This window comes from Clinocottus analis, unplaced genomic scaffold, assembly GCF_023055335.1.
Source record: "Clinocottus analis isolate CAN_PGR_092001 unplaced genomic scaffold, fCliAna1.0.p SCAF_9, whole genome shotgun sequence".
NCBI lineage: Eukaryota > Metazoa > Chordata > Actinopteri > Perciformes > Cottidae > Clinocottus > Clinocottus analis.
This window is the reverse complement of record NW_027176251.1, coordinates 6,857,197-6,876,965: the sequence shown is the minus strand read 5'-3', so window position 1 is coordinate 6,876,965 and position 19,769 is coordinate 6,857,197. Positions and strand designations below refer to the sequence as shown.

At 42.5% G+C, this 19,769-nt stretch overlaps 4 protein-coding genes across 4 annotated transcripts; 3 read left to right on the top strand and 1 right to left on the bottom strand.

The window, feature by feature from the left end:
- The first annotated feature begins 76 nt into the window (after positions 1-76).
- Positions 77-2,083, top strand: nat14 (N-acetyltransferase 14 (GCN5-related, putative)). Its single transcript, XM_068570386.1, has 4 exons — positions 77-253; positions 683-840; positions 931-1,236; positions 1,334-2,083. The coding sequence occupies exons 2-4, from the start codon at positions 760-762 to the stop codon at positions 1,781-1,783; spliced, it is 837 nt and encodes a 278-aa protein (XP_068426487.1). The 5' UTR covers positions 77-253; positions 683-759; the 3' UTR covers positions 1,784-2,083.
- Positions 2,084-5,063: 2,980 nt separating this feature from the next.
- Positions 5,064-6,701, top strand: aicda (activation-induced cytidine deaminase). The gene is made up of 5 exons (XM_068570235.1): positions 5,064-5,083; positions 5,689-5,854; positions 5,972-6,254; positions 6,444-6,559; positions 6,651-6,701. Exons 1-5 carry the CDS (start codon positions 5,064-5,066, stop codon positions 6,699-6,701), a joined length of 636 nt encoding a protein of 211 aa, XP_068426336.1.
- An 854-nt stretch (positions 6,702-7,555) lies between these two features.
- On the top strand, positions 7,556-13,136 carry LOC137781465 (adaptin ear-binding coat-associated protein 1-like). The gene is made up of 7 exons (XM_068570234.1): positions 7,556-7,702; positions 8,608-8,708; positions 9,102-9,206; positions 9,409-9,490; positions 9,607-9,715; positions 9,926-10,070; positions 11,667-13,136. Exons 1-7 carry the CDS (start codon positions 7,602-7,604, stop codon positions 11,777-11,779), a joined length of 756 nt encoding a protein of 251 aa, XP_068426335.1. The 5' UTR covers positions 7,556-7,601; the 3' UTR covers positions 11,780-13,136.
- An 890-nt stretch (positions 13,137-14,026) lies between these two features.
- Positions 14,027-17,043, bottom strand: mfap5 (microfibril associated protein 5). The gene is made up of 7 exons (XM_068570236.1): positions 17,002-17,043; positions 15,962-16,048; positions 15,818-15,850; positions 15,644-15,679; positions 15,438-15,525; positions 14,682-14,755; positions 14,027-14,600 (listed from the first exon to the last, which is right to left on the bottom strand). Exons 2-7 carry the CDS (start codon positions 16,002-16,004, stop codon positions 14,488-14,490), a joined length of 387 nt encoding a protein of 128 aa, XP_068426337.1. The 5' UTR covers positions 16,005-16,048; positions 17,002-17,043; the 3' UTR covers positions 14,027-14,487.
- Between the last annotated feature and the right edge of the window lie 2,726 nt (positions 17,044-19,769).

The following is a 19,769-nucleotide window of genomic DNA, read 5'->3' as shown; positions in this document are numbered from 1 at the left end:
CGGTTGCCTTTTTACGTAGCCCTTACGCAGGACGGGTTGTGCTTACGCAAATGGCGCAGCTCGACCCACTGAAAACGTGAAACGGGACCTCAAACAGAGTACGTGCGTATTCAGAATCCCTCTGCACAAGAAACTGCTCTCCTCGACCAATCAAACGTGTAAAACCTGCAAGGACTTCGCAACAGAACAGAGAGATACGTACATGGTTTCTCTCCTCCGTTTTCGGTTAAATTTAAGCAACGTGACGGAGCAGGTAAGCGGAAACGCGGTTGAGCGCACGAGCCTAAATGTGTCAGCAGTTCGCAACAACCATATAAGGGTTTCAACAGGGTCTCTCTGCTTTCGACTGTAACGTTGCCTTTTGGTGGTCGCCGGTAAACGTGCAGATAAAAACAATCTGGAATGAGTGATGGGGACACATGCATGCCATAAATCCACCATAATCCCCATCTGTCTTTGTTGTTTGGAACCAGAGTTGTTGTGATCGTTACCCTGCAACTCCTGGCTCATTGTAAGCGATGTAGTACGATAAGAGACGTGTTCACCGATTTCAACTACAGCCTGACACCATGTCTACAACAGCCGGATCTGTTATCTGACATGATTTTAGTTTCAAACATCCCCGACTCGCATTTCGCTGACGACCTTCTGTCCATGTACTGTAATGTCTGTGTTTTTGCAGGGTGCCTGTGCACACCGTGTGGATGTGTGTAGAAACATTGGTGCGCCAGTCCTGCTGTTAGAGCTCAACGCCGAAACATGGTGAGGCTGGAGCTGGATCAGGTGGTGATGAGGAGGATGAAAGAAGACGATATAGAGATGGTCAAAGCCCTCATCAAGGTTGGTGCACGTTTTAGATGGCTTTCATCATGGTGGGAATTCACTCCTTGTGATGCCTGTGTTAATTTGTTGTAACTTGCACGTCCCCAGGAGGGCTGCGAGGGCACAGAAAACCGCCTCATCCTTCACGTCCTCACTCGCCCGCTCTGCCTCTTCATCCTGGCTGTTTGCTCCTCGATGCTGCGCTGCCTTGTGCATTCCTTTATTCTGGCCCTGGCTATTCCTGTCTTCCTGCTAATTATTTTTCTCAAAATCACCATGCCGCGGTCCACAGGGGTTCTGGGCAGCAGCCGGCCCTACTGGGACTATGTGGGTAGCAGCTACAGAGGGACACAAGATGAGACGCTGCTGAATCCATACTGCAGGATCAGTGGCAAGACTCCAGGGACTAGAAAGGTTAGTCTACTGGCGTGCTGAGCAGTGTTTTGTGCAGTTTCCATGTCATTCTAGTGAGCTAATGTTGCAGCCAAATAATCATATTTGTATTACTCAGCCAAGGCGCAGAATCACACCCAAAGACAAGGACAAAGATGTGTCAACAGAGACTGTCACCCCCGAGAGGGAGCAGGAAGCAGGGCAGGTCTGGGTGTCCGAATGTGATGGTGAGATCCTCGGCTGCATCTTCAGGGAAAGCGAGAAGCGAGCGGGAGTCAGGAGGATCTGCAGGTTGGTGACGGGCTGCTGGTACCGCAGGGAGGGTCTGGGTCGGCTGTTTGTCCAGAGTCTGGAGCAGAGAGAGAGGGAAGCTGGCGCACACAGAGTGTACACTCACGTCCCTTACCCGTCCAAACTGGGGGAAGCCTTCTTCAGGAAGGTGGGCTATCAGCAATTTGGAGAGGGGGCTGATGAAAAAGAAGATGATGATGAGGAGAAGAAGCTTGAGCCTCCAGAGAGAGGCTTTTTGGGATACCCTCTCACGAAAGTGTTTTACAAAGACCTGTGATTGAGTGATGCTGGACTCATAAAGAGAGAAAGGTGGCATTCGAATGGCTAAAGGTAAAGAAGCCATAACACAAGTTGCCATTGCTGCAACATGTTTGGATATTTGTGTTATTTATGCTAGTATTTATGTACTGTATGAGTTGCTGTTCTGTTTTAATGATATTTTTACCTTTTTATCAAATAAGTACCGTCTCTCCATTCTTTTAAAACGGATGGTTATGATGTAAAAATGTAACAACACCATGAAGCCACAGTCATGCTGTTCTCTCATCATTTATAAATAAAATATTTATGTACAATGTATGTTTGTGTGGTTCATTTCTCCAAAGAGCCTGCACTGTAAATGATGTGTGTGATTGTACACATCTGCTTGTGTGTGAAAGTAAGGTGATGTGTAGGAGGATGTACAGTCACTATATAGGAAGTATGTGCGGTTTATGACAATCTGAAGAATTCATCCGCTTTTATTTTCTGCGCTCCTTCGCAGTCGTTGCTCACCGTCATGTTCAGTATGTTGGAACCTGAGTCTGCTCGAACAGCACTTCCTCTCTTTTCTTTAGCTTTTGTTCTTTCCTTTAGGTTTTCTTTGTTTTATACAACATAATGGTTGTAGTTCTTGTAGTTTTCAAATAATATATGAATGAAATACATGAGTGTAATATATAAATGTAATATTACATTCATGTATTAATTACAAATCTATAGGAATTTATAATTAAAGTAACCCTTAGCTGCAGCCCTAAAATATTGAAGAAATAAAGTTAATCTAAATCTACTTGAATATCAATGTTTCAAAATAAATGTGTATTGCAGATTGAATCCCCACATCTCACACACTTGTATGTGTGGTTTGCAGGTGACTGGCAGTTTATGTGACTAAGTGGGGAAATGCACACAGCCCCAGTCTGAGGCTAACCTTCTTATGGTGAGCAGCTCACATACTCAGATCGCGCATCTACCTCCTGCAAAACCTCAGGCGATGTCAGTATAGCTTCAGTGTGCCACAGATAAACACCACAGGATGTTTGTACAGTGTTAATGTGTGTGTGAGGAGGCATATCGCACCTGATGTACAGACAAAGAAAGCCTTCTGTATACTTCACTGCAAACTCAATCATGCAAGCTGTAGTGGAAAATCACTGTCCTTTAATTACCTTTTGATGAAAACGCTGAGACACCCAGTAACATAACAGTGTTGGTACATGCATGAGTAAGTATGTGGTCAGCTTATTTCACCTTGTGAAAGCTGTACTTTACTTGTGCCACTTCTTTGGTCATCATCGGGTTGTTTCTTCATGACTGTCAAAGAGCAGACACCTGTTAGCTGTGCCTCTACCCGCCCGATCTGGAGCTATTATTGTTGTCAGGAAACAGATGTGAGTTCACACACTGGAAAGAAAGTCTGTTTGTGACTGTGGTCGTGTGCGTCTGCACGGTATGGCTGTGTGTGAGTGTTTTTGTGCGCGCGTGCAGGGTGTGGGCGGGAGGGTTTTGGAAAGTATGACTTTGCATTTCCTACACCCGGTTACTGCCCCTGACGTTGGGCTAAATGCACAGCCGTGTCTGGCCATACTGTACTAGTGCACCACACACACACACACACACATCAAAAGGGTGGAAGTGTACGTGAGCGTTCATGTGTGCCTATGAGATGACCTTGGTCAACTGTGGTCAAACCCAGTGAGCTGGGTGGGAAGTGGTTACATATAGTTTGGCAGTTGATCAGCCTCTTGAAGTCGAGAAAAGACACATGCATACCGGATCAAATGTGCAGAGACATTAGGCTTACTGCAGCGTCAGAGTAATGCAATATGATGTGAGGTCGCTCAGAGCATGCAGACGCACATACACATGAATCACTAACAATTTTCGGGCACCACACAATCATAGGATAAATTAAATAAATTAGTTCCAGATGATGTATAACATAGGCTGTGTTAATGACATTCTCGTACAGATGGCTACCACATACACACGTGCGCACGTACACACACAGTGGAGCTCCAAAAACAGCCACCCTGGGAAACGGTGAATTCCCCAAACCACAGAGTGCATGAGAGGGTGAGGGGAGTCATGGGAAAGCAGGATGCCTGCATGCAGTGCCACTGAGTGAGCAGACCGGGCTCGAGCTAAAACAGACAGGGCAAAGAAAAGACGACAGCAAAATAGTACACATCCTGATTTGGCAAGGAAGGATGACAGCATCCGATGGTTCAAAGGCACATAAGTGAGATTTATCCACAAACTGCGGTCGGTCAGCTGGCCGGCCGTTCTAGCACACACGTAGGGTAAGGGAGGTCGTTTACAGTTTTGCTCCCAGCCTGACACAGTTTGGGAAAACCCAGATTAGAGGACGAAGTAGGTGTCAGGGCCTTCGAGGTCAGGAAACGCCTGTGGCTCCACCAAATCTTGGGGCCCCAAGGAAGTTTTGGGGGGGGCTAGCTAGGTGGAAAGCCTCAATAACAGTACGGGACTATTATAAATTTGTAATAGCCCCAAATCACAAATTACAAATTTGCCTCGGAGGGCTTTAGAATCTGTACACATACAACATCCCCGTGCCAGGACCTCAAGGTGAGATGGTATCTGGCGGTTTTCACTTAATGATCTGGGAAAATAAAATTAACGCGGAGGGGCTCGAGACTAGATGAGTCTTAAGTGTTCGGAAAGTTCCAGGTTGGCTAAGTTTACTGACGTCTATGAAAAACTCCAAACGTTACAAATCACGTCAAACAGCCCTCCACTCATGTGTGGTCACTCAGTTTGTTTAGTAAAATCTTTGTAGTGTAATCAGCCTCCCCAATAAAATGCCGTTATGGCCTTGTACCAAAAGAAGGGTTTCACTTCAATCACTATGTGAACTAATGTTGAAATGTGTATAAAAAACACAGGAAAACCATGATGTAATTAAATAGATTTGGGAAATTGAATACTTTATTTATAGCTTTAACTGTTTTTGCAGCAACACAATTTTACCCATCCATTTCTTTTGTATCACGCCCCCTGAACTTACTTTGAAAAATCTGTCCGTCCAACCAGAAGCTGCCTCTGTATGCAGGATGTTTATGTTTAGAGGTATATGTTCTCAGTTCCCTCCTTTTAACCCCCCCAACACACACACACACACACACACACACACACACACACACACACACACACACACACACACACACACATACACACACACACACGCACAAACAAACACACACACACTTTCGCTCTTTGTCATTTACCTCCATTTATTCGCCCGCCGAGCGACAAAGCAAGGCGCGTCTTTCAAAATGATTACAAAGCTAGACAGGTGAGCAAAATTGATACATTCTATTTATACGATGTGTGCCTTTCAGATTTATTTGCTTTACACACACAAACGCACACTTAATATCAAATAAAAGAACATTTATTTGACAAGTGCGGATACTTTGATACCAATAGAAAATATTTCTCAGTGAAATTGTTCTGAATAACAATGGCACTATACCACCTTTCAGTGTTATCGATTGAGGTTTCTGTATGATTGAATTATTTCCCTAGTTTCGCTAAAGTTGTGAAACTGAGAGTGAGAAAAAAAGCAGTGAATGTTAGTCGTCTTCTGACTGTCATCACCATCACTAACATATGGTTAACCAAATGTTTTACATGAGTTCATTGTGCTAACTTATCAGACTTATCACTTATCATGTGTGAGTCATCTGACTGATAATATGTTCAATTGTACTTTCCTGAGTTTCCTAACAGCCTATGCAGACTTAACATAACATTTCTTTATTTCATTATTACTGATGAAATCTTGAATGGTAAAGTCACCTCGTTTTTGGAAATGAATCTGGTCTTTAGATAATCCCCTAGCTGCCCACAAGTCATTGTCAAATAAAAAAAAGGGAACCTTTTCTCCATTTGTCTCAGTGTGCTTTTGCAACAAAAAAAGTTCATCTTCCATTACAAGAACGTGCGCTGGGCAAGGGGCCGACATGAGACGTACCTCTGCTTTGTCGTGAAGAGGCGAGTGGGGCCAGACTCCTTATCCTTTGACTTTGGACACCTCCGCAATCGCGCTGGCTGCCATGTAGAGGTAAGTTATGTGGGTCAAGATGGAGAAGCATGTGAGAAGCGCCTGTTCAGGGGAGTGTAACAAGTGAAAGTAGGGTATACGATTGTATCCTGTTCTCATGTCCCTATATCTTTACAGCTGTTGTTCCTACGCTACCTGGGAGCCTTGTGTCCTGGTTTGTGGGGTTGCGGAGGCACTGGAGAGAAGAAGCTCAGCTACTCCATCACCTGGTTCTGCTCCTGGTCTCCCTGTGTAAACTGCTCCATCAGTTTGTCCCAGTTCCTCAGCCGGACGCCCAACCTTCGCCTCAGGATCTTTGTCTCTCGTCTTTACTTCTGTGACATGGAGAACAGCCGGGAAAGAGACGGCCTGAGAATGCTGAAAAATGCTGGCGTGCGGATCACAGTCATGACTTACAAAGGTGGAGGCTAACTTTGTGTTTTTTTGTATGTGGTTGAGATATAAAGAGAGAGCGACGTGTGATTCCAAAGCCAGAAACTACTGGAAAGTTATGCAAGCCAAATTCCACCTAAAAATCCATTGTGTGGCTTATCTTGATTGTGTTGCTCTCTAGATGTCAACAATGTTAACATTGTTCCTCTCTCTTCAGACTTCTTCTATTGCTGGCAAACCTTCGTGGATCGCAAGAAAAGCAACTTTAAGGCCTGGGAAGAGCTGCACCAAAACTCTGTTCGCCTTGCCAGAAAACTCAACCGCATCCTCCAGGTAGAAGATTTACCAGACTACAAATGTTTTTTTTGTCATTTCTTAACCGCTAAAAATATAAATGTATATGTTTTCTTTCCTTCTTTTTCAGCCTTGTGAAACAGAAGATTTAAGGGATGCCTTCAAGCTTCTTGGACTGTAAAAAATACCTCTGACCTCCTCAGCTGTTAGCATTAAGTCTATTATTGAGTCTGTAGAGGAAAATACATGTTGGCATTAGTCCATCACTACAACTACTGAAACTGAAACTGAGATAAACTGAGAAGAAATAGCTTAAGGCAAGGCTTATAATGTTAGCAGCTGCTTGTTTATTCTGTTGCAGGACAAATATATATGAAATAAACCAATAAGATAATTTTGTGTTTTGTGTTGTTGATGTATATACAGTATGTCTGTGATTTCGGCAATTTCGGCCATCGCCATCTCTTTATTTGCAACCAGAAGTGACAAAAGAGGGTAAAAACATGTTTTGGGGGAAAACAAATGGTTTCAGTTAACTTTTATGAACTAAAAATGCTAATTTCTGAGACAAAAACTTAGACAAAACCCAGACTATACAACACCCTGGAAGTACAGCCCTTTTATCATAGACAATCTGACTTATTTTTGCAACCAGAAGAGTCGCCCCCTGATGGCCATATGAAAGAATGCAAGTGTACGACACTTCAATGTTGACTCCACTTTTCAAACACAGAGATTGTCATCTGGTTCAAAGTGAGGCTGTAAAGGTGTTGTACATTGTAACACTGTGTGTTACATTATGTTACCGTCAGGTACATTCTTACTTCTTTTAAACTTAAACTTTAAAAAAAAAAAAAAAAAAAACTCCCCATTGATTTCACTTGAGTCAGTAGTGTTGAGTAAACTAACCTTTCGTGCGTAAATATCGGAGGACTCCCACTGAAGGAGTAGCGGTGAGGCTGGGGCGACCGTCGGTGCGCAATTACTCCGTCTATTACGGTACGGTGCCGTTAACGCCGCACGGACGCGCCACTCACCGTCACCACCACCGCCGGCGTGCACCGACTGAGTAAAAGTCAAGATGGCGACCGAGGGTCAGTCTGAATACGAGTCGGTCCTCTGTGTCAAACCTGAAGTGTGTGTTTACCGGATCCCACCGAGAGCCTCCAACCGGGCCATCAGGTGAGTGAGCGGCGGCCCGACGGACAGATTGCTGCCCGGCGCGCGCGAGCTGCAGCCGCTCGCTGCCGCCGCTGCGACCTACAGTACCAAACCGAGCTCATCCCATAATCTCGCAAGCAGCAGCGGTGTTTTCCGGGGGGGCTGGTTGCTTTTGCTGTGTATTTACAAGGTCATCGTGGGAAATACGCAGCCAACGGGTGGGCTTTGTACCCGCATAGCAGGGATGGGATGGATCCGTGTCCGTGTGTGTTGATGTGTGCTGTCGTCCAATGGCAGAGGGGATAAATACTGCTTACGCTGCTTAAAATCTCTCTCAGCAGGGTTAGCATTGATGGCACTTTATTGTGCCACACAGATTCTCATTTTGCTTGTCTGACCTTAAAGTAGTCGGTGGTCACAGAATAAGCAGAGGAGCATCCCTGCAGCTGTAAAGAAGTCTTGCTCAAGGACACTACAGCAGGGTCGATGCTGCACGATGACAGGGGGGCTGTCACGTGACTAATCAAACTGAAAAACACTGCTGTCCTATCAAACAGCTCGTATACATATACCTATACGTGGCCATGCAGGAGAGCTGTTGTGTTGTTGGAGAGGCTGACATTGAATTGTTTATCCCACATTTCATTGGCTAGGCGCTGCAGCTGCATCTTAGTGAACATCACACCAACCAGACAGTAGCACCACGAGACACATGATTGGTTACCAGTGACCATATGTACAGTGAGTAAGGTTGATGATGTAATATGTCAGCCTTAGGTCTGATGCCTTACTCATGTTCTGTGTAGAAAATCGCCGAAATAGAACTACAGTGGGTCTGAGTGTTGGGACGAATCATAACCGATACATGCACCTCCATCACACTACACCCCCTTGACTGTGTGTGTGTGTATGTGTGTGTGTCCCAGGGCTGCAGATTGGAAGCTGGATGCTCCCGACTGGACGGGACGCATGCGTGTGACGGCCCGGGGCAAAGCAGCCTACGTGAAATTGGAAGACAAAATCTCTGGTGAGAAGGAAGCAGTAGACAGAGCGGTGTCATTGTTTACTGGCCCAGCCGCTGTTGTAAATCAATTCACTGTGTTCGCCGTCCCCTTCTCTGTTACTCATCTATTCCAAGGTGACCCAGCCCACGTCCAAGCATGACGTTTATTTTGACGCAAACGGGGTGATAATCTCTTTCTGTCTGTGCCAGCGCTTTTCTGGTATTGGCATGCTTGTTGTCTTCAGATTATACTTTTATATTGCTGTTTTAAATCAAGAAGTGTCTGTTGAGTTTTGGCTTAGTGAATGTGAAAGAGGTATTTTTGTGTGTGTGTGTGTGTCTCTTCATGATCCATATTCCCACTGTACCATTTTGCCAAAAAGAAAACGAACATATTTCTTTTGTTCTAACCCACAGGGGAGCTGTTTGCTCAAGCGCCAGTGGACGAGTACCCTGGCCTCACAGTGGAAACAGTGAGTGACTCAAGCCGTTACTTTGTGCTCCGCATCCAGGATGACAACGGTGGGTAAACTGTTTGTTGCTAAGCTATAAATATTTGGTAAATGTGCTCATAATTTAGAACACGTTTGAACTCCAATGAAGCAGTTTAAATGTAGTGTTGAGGTTCTTGTGAAAAGCTGTCGGGTTGAGTGTGTGTTTTGTTTGTCATACCTTTGCGTCGCTCATTGATCTCTATCCTTTGTTTGTTGTGTTCCCCTCTCAGGCCGCAGTGCGTTCATCGGCATCGGCTTTGGAGACCGAGGCGATGCCTTTGACTTCAATGTTGCACTTCAGGACCACTTCAAGTATGCAGCTGCCTCATAGTCATGATGTATAACCAATTCAGGAGTGAATGTATTTATTCTAGTTTATTAAACTATCTTGTAATCATTTTTGCCTCTCTCCCCCAAATTTTTTCCAGGTGGGTGAAACAGGAAGATGAGTTTAAGAAGCAGGCGCAGACTCCAGACACCACTCCTAAACTGGACCTGGGCTTCAAAGAAGGACAGACTATCACTCTCAATATAGGGGTAGCTGTATTGTCATTCAATTTAATTGTTGTAGGGTTGGAACATTAGTGGAACACAAAACTTGCTTACAGTTTGACGATTGAACCTCCCAAATGTATACAACGATTTAAAAATGTATAACTATCTCCTCTGCTGTGTTTTTTTCTGCAGTCTTGACCAGAAATGAGTTTAATTCCACTCACACTCACTCTGATCTTGTACCTTTTCCAGCAATCAAAAAAGAGGGACAGGTCTCGCCCGCAGAGTTCAGGTGGATTTGGGCTTCTTCCACCTCCTCCTGGGGGCAAGTTAGCCCCGCCTCCATCTAAATCTGCCAATCATAACACACAGCCATCTGCAGAAGAAAGTGACACTGGTAGGTAATTAATAAAACCACAACAGTATGGAAAGCCGACAGGGTCATACACACAGGCCCGCCGTGCGTCTTTACCTGTGCCCAGGACAAGATGATTACCAATGTAGCGTGTAAACATGTGGATTGCACTTAAACCAGCAGACGGGTGCAGAGATGCGGTCGACATTTGACATCAACAACAAACTAATCTAACATTCTGACTGGTTTCTTCGTAACCACAATTAATGAAGACTAAATGTTGTTCCTGCTCAGCCTACTTTAGTTTGGTGTCGTCCATTTTATTATCCACAATGATTTGGTTGTCTGACTACAGTCTTTGTCTATTTATCGAACATGGTATCTTTTGGTTATTTGATGCAGATCTGATTCTTTTATGCTTATAATGGGTTTTCTATTGCGACTGTAAGGGTGTTAAGTTTTTACAAGAGTTTCTGGGAAGGTTATGATTTGGGTTGTTTTTTTATTGAATTGGTTGGGTTGTAAATTGTGATTGAGTTGGAAACTGATCTGCAGTTGCTCCGCGTATGACAGCGAGTCCAAGCTTGTGATTGGCCTAGAATTCACCAAGTTGATATCTTCATCTATATTGTTCACATCAATGCTGTCGGCAGCCCGGCATCTATTGTAATTACAGTCTGCCTGTGTTTTAGTTTCTCATAACTTAGAAATAGATGCATCATGATCTCCACATTCTGTAATCCTACAATAATGAATCCACGATCACAAAAAAGTGTTTTTAATGCTAGATATATCAAGCTAACACAACAATATATATGTCAAGATCACAAACGGTTTCATTTATCGTGGCGTGTGCCCTCAGAAGTCATCCAGAATGAAAGTTCATGAAATGGTAAAAGGAAAGTTATTTCGATGTTGAAAGCTTGCATTTCCTTGGCACCATTGGGGACTGTTGTAAAGCTGTTTCCAGTGGAGCACATCCACAGTCTTTACAATGACAGTGGTGAGTGCAATGTTAGAATACAAGCCAAAACTATGACCAATAGACTCCAGTTGTAAAATAATGGAATTTGTCTTTAAAAAATATCCTTGCCCCCATCCTGTCTGGCCCTCTGGAGTTTAGACGCTTCATGCCGGATCACTGAACTCACACTGATGGATTGATTTTGGTGTTCAGAGCATTAAAAAAGGCAGGTTTTCATTGGAAAACATACCTTTTATACTACCCTTTTAATGTTATTAATAAGTTGTGTTGAATATCCAGAGCACATTGGAGGCTGTTATAAGACTCATTGCTTGCGAATGAAAGGTAATATTTTTTTTTTGGTTGCACAAATTAAATTCCATTTACCTCCATTGTGTTTGATGGTGGAAGAGGTTTCAGATGTCGATACATCAAATAAAATAGTACAACTCTCTGCATGTTTGGATGAGGTGAAGTAACATAGCTGTATGTTGAGCTGTGTGTTTATTTATCTTACCTTTTTGCAAAACATAACTTCCAGACTTCATAATAGGTTGACTAACTATTAATATATAACGTGTCTTGTTCAGGAACAAAGCATCATATCAGACATCTATATTTTCGTTTCTATTTCAGAGATGCATTATGTTTCAGTTTTATTTTTTAACCTCCAGGTTGTTTGCTTGATCTGGACACCAGTAACTCAAACTCAGCGGCTCCATCAGACTCCAGCACCACAGCCAGCGCTGACCTGTGGGGAGACTTTGACTCTGTATCCCCAAAGTGAGAAGTTTGTTTTTCTCCCCTTATATCTCTATGTAAATGTATGCAGCATCTTTTTCCCCAGGATGGGGTCCCGTTTCTCTCCCTGCCAAGCAGGGTAACCCCCTGTACCAGTTTGTTCTTTTTTTAGTTCTCATGGCTTTTGGTCTTCGCCAGAGATCCACCAGACCTCACACTCCTAATTTGGGCCATCATGCTCTCCGTCCTCATGAGGACCCTTGCCCCTCCCTTCTGTATTTCTCTCTTGTTTCTATTTTCCTTGTTTGAATTTTGCTTTTGCCCATTTTCATGTTTTATTTGCTGATTTCTATGGTAGAGTATAAATAATAGAAATACAAGCAAGGGAGACATAATTTGAAACATGTGATGATGAGATCTAATTAAATATGATAATGAATGAATTTTCTGTACAGAAAAATATTTATTTTCAATGTATATATTGTCAGTAGTTTGTAATTATTGTCATTGGTGTTGTCACTTGTATTTTCTGTAGCTTATTTTTTCTCTAAGTCTCCAGCAGTGGGACTGACTATATGCACTGGCAGTCGACTCTGTCTCTGTAGTTAGTAACGCATAAAGTCTCCGTTTAACACAAGGGATTGTTTTAATAGACTTACACTGCTGTTTGAAAGTTTGGAGTCACCTACTCTATTCATGTTTTTCCTCTTTTCTGGAATAATGACTATTTGAAAAGGGACAAAAGAGTTTGATTCAGACATAACATTTATTATTTACAAAAGAGGAAAAAGTGAATGATTTAAAACGTATGTTTCGTCGACGCCGTCGCAGTTTTTTTTTACGCCAGAGAAACCATTTCTCCCCCAAATAACTTTTTGATTTTGTATTAGTGTTACAGTCCAGAAAAGCACAAGCTACCCTTGATTATTATGAAACAACAACAATGCTTGCGTTTTTGGTAACCGTATTTATTTGGGCCAGCTGGAGTCGACGAAGCGGAAGAGGTTTAAACTGATTTGTCAGACCATAGTAGGTTCAGCTGATATTCCAACAGTGTGAACCCTGGACTAACATCTTATTGCTATTGTGCCATTTAAAGAAGAGTTTAGCTGAAGCAGCATTTATACCAGATTGTTACAAGCTTTATTGTGCACTTCACACTGAAACAGGAAGTGGTTACTATTTAAATGTGCACACATTTTGATGCTAAGCTTTCTGTTTCTTTTGCCGATTTCTTCTACTCTTCTTCAACTGTTGCTCAGATGGATCTTTGTCTCTTTTTGCCCTTTTTTAGTTGTCAGTGTTGAATAATTTTGCAGTGTACCAAAAGAAAAGCCTAGTTTTGCAAACCAGTCATACAAAATAACATCTATTTGCATAGAGGACTTTCTCCAACCTAAAAGCATGACGAATAAAACTTTTTTGTCAGGTGATCTCAAACTTTTGAGCAGTGGTGTAGGCTAAGAGTTTACCACACAATGATTTTACTTGAAAGAAGCCGATTTACAGATTAGCTGTGCTCTCTAGCTCTCTCTAGCGGGTGCGCCGCATCTTTGTGAGAGACGTCAGTTTGAGCTGCAGCTGTTGAACACGTATTTCACTGGGGATGGGTCTTTGGCAATGTGTGCATTGTTGTAACTGTAAAGCTGAAAAGATCATGAAATAGGAATGTTTGATGCGATGGGGTGTTGGCGAAAGAAATAGAAGCATCAAGCACTTTTATCTTTGCCTCGAGGGGAAACAGAGAAGATTTAGTCCCTGTCATGTCTCAGCCCAGCTGTTAATGCTGCGACTGATGAGTCATTTAGGTCACGACCTCTCTCCTCCTCAATGAATAGGTCTGTGTTTTTGCACTGTCCCGTATGTCATCTCCATAATTCTTTATGAGAAGGTGGTCCGGTCACAGACCTCAAACACAGCATGTTGTACTGTACAAACTGAGTTTTAACTGTGAACTTCAATTCCATGCTAAGATGTGACGTCGTTAATGGTATTCTGATGCAGACGAATGCAACCCGGGACCAAGCCAGTCTGTGTTTGATGCAGTGTTTTGTTGTGATATAGTCATATACAGAGAGATGGATTGTGTTGCACTGACATCACATGTGGTGTGATGATGATGATGGATATTGATTGGAACACACACAGATTGTGTGAGTGTAGAGCTCTAAACAATGTTTGTCAGTGTTTGTTTACTGTTTAAATTATATGCATCTCTCCCAAATGTGACTTGTTATTCAAACTGTATATGTGTATGTAAATGTATATGCAAAGAAAAACAAAGATATCACTCAGTGACCATAACTTTAATTTGTTGTTTTGTCTCCTGATTAAACAGAGCGAAAAATAACAAACCAATAAACAAATAACTCATGAACAAATGTAGGTATATGTGTTTTTTTGTGGATACATAAGTGCATATAATACTTGATTGTCAATGAGTACACAGATTTCTTTGTACAATGAAATGACTCAGTGCTGCTATAGGCCCATTACTACAGTAACTTAAATGGATTGTAAACGATAGAAGACATAATTGTCCAAAAACACAAATAAAATGCGCTTCCATATTCAGCCATAGAAGATACATAAAGATATGACTCAGCACTCAAGTGCGTACGTGAGAGAGAGAGCCCAAGGTGTTGAGTGGTGGATTTACGGTGTTATGGGCTGTTTTTATGACGACGTCCCTGGTTTGTGTCTCTAAGAGAGGCTCCATCCTCACAGGTGGTCACATCGCCGTCCGGGGCCCCATTAGGCCTTGTTTGCCCAGGTTTTGGGGTTGCTACGGCGATTGTGACAGCGTTTCCTATTAGATGACCTCTCAACACGCCTGGGCCACCCGGACAACTCTCTGCACAGTTCGGCTGTAATGTGCAAAAGACAGATCAGTTCTGTAAATGTATGATCACGCATCAGAAGCTTGTTCTGCTTGCAGAGGACCTCACCTTTCAGATGCTCCGCCTGCTGGCACACGGTCCTCGTACAGACTTCATTGTTGATCACGTAGACACGAGAGATGCTGCGTCAGGAACAGGAGATCACATCATGAGTGTCGTGATTGAGGTATAAACGCCATCGAATAACATCTACTTCAATAAAACACTGACAGGTGCTATTCTGCTGCATAACGAGTATTTTTTTTTTATTGTTTATAAATATTAATATGGTTGGACATAAAGGCCCTGAGTTGATTCATTCAATCAGCTTTATATTGTAAGCAATAGAGGCTGCCATTTTCCCTGTTTCCTGTCAACGTTAGAACAGTGTTGGCTTATTTCATGTATTTCAGTTTTCTGTTTCAGGTTTTGCCGCTGCTCTTCACTGTGTTTTAGCAGCATCTAAAACAATGATGATATTTGTTGGTCGTATACCTAACCTGACCAGGTCTCTGAGTATCAGATTTCATCAAGTCCATCCCGCATAGTCCTGACATTATAGGAAAACTAAGCATGCATGTGGTTACTTTTCTTTTTTAGTACTCCATGACTTTAACTTAAGGTGTATTTTAACATTGTTATGTCACTACTTTTACAACGTGTGGGTGGGTACTTTTTCCACTTATGAAAAACAACTCCATGTTTGTTTAAGAAATGGATGAATCTCGAATACGACAAATGAATTGACAACTTATAAAAGTAATACTGCAGGGCAGCTAAATTGCTCTTTTAGAACTTGTGTTTTGTAGAAAGATTGCAGACCACCTGTAGAGACAGAGAGCACCAATACATCTCTTGATGGGTCGGTGAACCGAGTACATCCTGGTGCAAGGATACATCTCCTCCCTACAGGCTGCAGAGACAAAAGAGACCAGACATATTGAAGTTGGATCATGACAAGATGGAGCGTATGAAACGTTCAGCTCGTGGCCTCTCAGCTTGGAGGTCATCTCCAATCTGCTGTCACTCACTGTCTGGCAAAAGGCTCCCAAGTGCATCAGTACTCTCTAGAAAGAGGGAGTGAAAACAAGATCAGATTGGGAAAATGCAAGTGACCCATTGCAGTGACTCACAGACTGACGGATGCCATGCAGCAGAACCCGTCCTGATCTAAAAGTGTGATTTATGAGGAGAAAGAGTGTTACCGGTCTGCTGGTCCTGGGCTACAGCTGTGAGCGCTGTGGAACAGAAACCACATGAGGGGAGTGTTTCGCAGCATAAAAACAAACATGCAGCGACTCAACCGTAGTTAAACACGATGATTTGTGTGTCCTGTTTGGCAACGTTACCGTGGAAACTGCAGAGAAGCAGGACCACTGGAAGGCCGCCCATTCCTTCAACTTGTAAGAGTTTGAGCTTTACGAGGCTGGAGGAAACTGAAGAGGAAAAGAGTCGAGATGGTTTCACAGAGTGGAACTGTTCAATATCCTCACTCGAGATTTTTGTTGCTGTTTGTGTTTCCTTTTATCTCAATTCACATAAATGCTCCCAGGTCACTGTAATGTTTTCCCCAAGGTTTTGCTTCAGCTAAAAACACAGAGTCCTGTGTTATAGAGGACTGCCTGATGTCATGTTTCTGTGGAATAATCTGTTCTACAGTTTAGACTGTTGGACTGCTTGTGAGCAGATAGAAAAAGTAGCAGAGGAGCAACTGTAAGAGAGAGTTTTGTTTTTTTTAATCACTCACAAAAACATTTTTCCTCTAACAACAATTGGGGTTTTCTCCTTGCCTTCGCTCCTTCTCTTACTCTTTCTTCTTCCCTCTCCCGCCCTGCATCATTCCTCTTGTGATGTGTCAGTGTGACTTTGGAGTCCAAGACGTGAGTTCTCTCCAAAGAATGTGTTTTTTGTGCCTATTTGAGCCCCCCCCCCCCCCCCTCCCGCCCCTCCTCTGATACAGTCGCACATTCTTTTGCAGCTTTCTTTTCATAGAACATATTACAGCTTTCCAACTGTACAAGCATCACAAAGCCTCTCTGAGCAATGGCAGTCATGCCTTTTTTTCCTATTCTGATAATCCCAGAGTTTGCAATTACTGAATTGAAACTCTGGGTTGTCTTGTTTAACTCGGTGCATGCCTCTGTTGCCCTGTTTGTGAGAGTGCATTTCCACTGCTTTTACTTACTGAACTCTGCATGCAAGCGCAAATCCCTCAACAATGAAATATAGATTCTGAAGTGAATCTTCAAAGCATTCACTCTTACATTTTATGTTTACATGTCATCAATAGGAAATATCCTTCCATTGATATCTTTGGATGTGAAATATCTTGCACGTGTATGAGATGAAAATAGGTTAAAAAAAAGAAACATAATTAACTTATACTCACAACTTTTGCTGTCTTCCACAACTGCTTTAGTTTTATGACTCTTTTGTCTTCTCTTCTTTCCTCTCCTTCCCTCTCATCCCTCCTCCCCTCGTCCTCCCCCTCCTTCTGTCCTCCAAACCATTGCTGTTTTTTTGTTTTTCACTTTTTTGTCCGGCCCCAATCTGGTAAAAGAAATTGTAGCATGCAGCAACTATCTGATGAGTATTTCCTCTTCGGGCCTTTATTGCTCTTCTTGAGCTGATATTTTATCAGACAGATATATTATTTTGGTGTTTCTAAGCTATGTTAAAAAGCTAAGTATTTACTCTCCTCCACAAAAAGTATTGCTGTTTCTCTTGTGAAGACACCAAAGTGACTTTTATAAGTCTTTATACCCAACGTTTTGTCTTAATTCTCTCTTAATTTCAGATAATAAGGTCAGAGATGCAGGCTTGTCTGAATACATTGTGTACACACATTTGCTGCTAATTCCTTACTTACGTTTCTTCTGGAATCTGCTTGAATTTGTTTGGAGAAAAAAAAACAATGACGAAATTGAAAGACACAAATGCCCAGCAGGCATCCAACCACAGTCGGCCTCAAGTTTGACTTCTGCACTACTTAATCTCACCGGCAGGTGGAGCAGTGCACATATGATAATGGTCTTTAGCCTAAATATGTATCTTATGGAGGGATCAGTCAAAAACGATGACTGAATTGACAGAACAGCTAATGCGTTTAAGTGAGCCAAGGTCAAGAGGATTAGCCATCGTGATCCTGAAGGTCCCACGTTTTAAACCTGTTACATGGATGACTTGATTTCTCGGAGGGAACCACACTTCTTTTAGAGTTAATTTTATGCTCAAACGATTAGTGATTGGTTGACAATTCCTAAAAATATTAACTGATTAATTGTTTAAGTAATTGATTCAGCAAAAACATCCAAGATTCTGTTTTCTAGCGATGTAAACTGACACTGTTGCTCAAAAAGAGACATTTGAACAGGAAATGGTAATGGGTATTTCTTTATTATTATTTTTTTACAATTTACAAAAAAAAACATAAATAAATCAATGCAAAATAACAAATATAAACAATTATTTCACAAGTTATAATTTATCAGCATTTATTTCTGGTTTTGAGAACGCATATCTTCAAGGGAAGTGTTCAAAACACCTGTTAAAGAATAAGAAATGTATTTTAGGAGATCATGCCTGCATAGGATTGCTATTTATACTTAATTTATTCTTGTGAATGGTAACAGGTGAAGCCTTCAATACGATATCTGTAAAATAATAACAAGAGCACATTTTTCTGCAAACATTTTTGCTCAATTGACCTCAGTTGATCACATCGTGTCAAAACGTTTTCCTCCCTGATAAGAAGCCCAAAGTACTCTGCTACCATCTGGTCTTCTTTGTTTTTTAAGAGACAACTTTGACCAGCAGTAGTAACAGAACAGAAGTGTATTAAAAGGGTATTGAATCTTGGACAATGTAATTTTTGGAATTTGAACACATGCAAACAATTTATGTTTGCATGTGTATAACCAAACATATCTGACCCACAATTTCTTATCAGTTTACTTAAGCTATCTTCCAATTATCCCAAGTGGTATCTGTGCGACGATGAAAGTGAGGCTAAGGTTCCTGACCCTTTGTCTCAGAGCTTCTTTGTGTTGAGAAGATGCTTTTCATGGGGAATGTCGCAGCATTGGAAGAGAAACTTGACTCTGCATTGACTTGGCTAATATAAATATTGTTGCACATTCCGTTGAAGTCACAACTCTCACTGGCGTTCACCCTACGGTAGGCCATGTCATTTGAAGAGGGAGACACTCATCATCCCCTTGACATATCGGGGCTACACGGACTCGAGGGTGAGAGCCTGTGGGGGTGGTCCTAACAAGGTCGACTGGGCGAGGCCGATGACAGCTTGATAGATGGAGGCCATGTAAGCAAAAGAGAGACGGTCAGTCCTTTGAACACCAACCTGCCTCTCTTCCAAAACGCTGCTCAGGTTATGCGGGATCCAAAAAGAATGGTTTGGGAAAACATACCAGATAGTAAACACATGATAATCTTTAGACTTGTTTATTAGGTAGACGGCATTTCAAGATTCGTGCCAACTCTGCAATACTCCACCACCGACCTCCTTTTCACCCCAACACTCCTCCCTCCCTCTCTGCCTCCCTCCTCCTCTCTCTGACTCTCTTGCATAGCTGTTCTGCCGTGTTTCCTATACAGGACAACACCCCCCCACCCCCTTCACACACACACACACCCCTCCACCCACACACACACACACACACACTACAGCAAGTGGACCCTCCCATGAACACCTTGTGATTCTCTGTATGCTCGCTCACGACCGAACTACAGACATGTTTCTCATCAGTGCTTCTCACTCTGCTGAAGTGATGATTTGAGGCTCTTCTGTTTAAGCATTTAAAGTATAGTTAGACAGAGAAAGTTGAAGGTGTCGGGGGGTAAATCAGGGTGTGATTGCCCAAGTGTTTTGCTTTACTGCAGGGATACATTTCAGACATTCGACCATATGGACTCTTTATTTGCTTCGCACTGACTATCAATCTGGCTCTTATATCGGTGTCCAGCTACCACACGTGACATCGTTTATCAGATATCTGTCTAAATATCTGTTACAACTGGCAGCATGTTCCAGCTGCTTGTCTTTGAATCCTTCATCAAGCCACTTGTGGTAATCTGTGTTGCACAAGAGAGAAACATTTATGTTAAAGAACTCAAAACTCTTCTTGAAAGTCACAAGCA

Bases quoted from the DNA above. Each gene is read 5' to 3' on its own strand.
- nat14 (XM_068570386.1), top strand. From the start codon at position 760: ATGGTGAGGCTGGAGCTGGATCAGGTGGTGATGAGGAGGATGAAAGAA. The intron at 841-930 runs GTTGGTGCACGT...GCACGTCCCCAG, and splicing joins TGGTCAAAGCCCTCATCAAG to GAGGGCTGCGAGGGCACAGA. The intron at 1,237-1,333 runs GTTAGTCTACTG...TGTATTACTCAG, and splicing joins AGACTCCAGGGACTAGAAAG to CCAAGGCGCAGAATCACACC.
- aicda (XM_068570235.1), top strand. From the start codon at position 5,064: ATGATTACAAAGCTAGACAG. The intron at 5,084-5,688 runs GTGAGCAAAATT...CATTTGTCTCAG, and splicing joins ATGATTACAAAGCTAGACAG to TGTGCTTTTGCAACAAAAAA. The intron at 5,855-5,971 runs GTAAGTTATGTG...ATATCTTTACAG, and splicing joins GCGCTGGCTGCCATGTAGAG to CTGTTGTTCCTACGCTACCT.
- LOC137781465 (XM_068570234.1), top strand. From the start codon at position 7,602: ATGGCGACCGAGGGTCAGTCTGAATACGAGTCGGTCCTCTGTGTCAAA. The intron at 7,703-8,607 runs GTGAGTGAGCGG...TGTGTGTCCCAG, and splicing joins GCCTCCAACCGGGCCATCAG to GGCTGCAGATTGGAAGCTGG. The intron at 9,716-9,925 runs GTAGCTGTATTG...TACCTTTTCCAG, and splicing joins CTATCACTCTCAATATAGGG to CAATCAAAAAAGAGGGACAG.
- mfap5 (XM_068570236.1), bottom strand. From the start codon at position 16,004: ATGGGCGGCCTTCCAGTGGTCCTGCTTCTCTGCAGTTTCCACG. The intron at 15,851-15,961 runs GTAACGTTGCCA...TCTGTTCCACAG, and splicing joins GCTTCTCTGCAGTTTCCACG to CGCTCACAGCTGTAGCCCAG. The intron at 15,680-15,817 runs GTAACACTCTTT...CCCTCTTTCTAG, and splicing joins AGCCCAGGACCAGCAGACCG to AGAGTACTGATGCACTTGGG.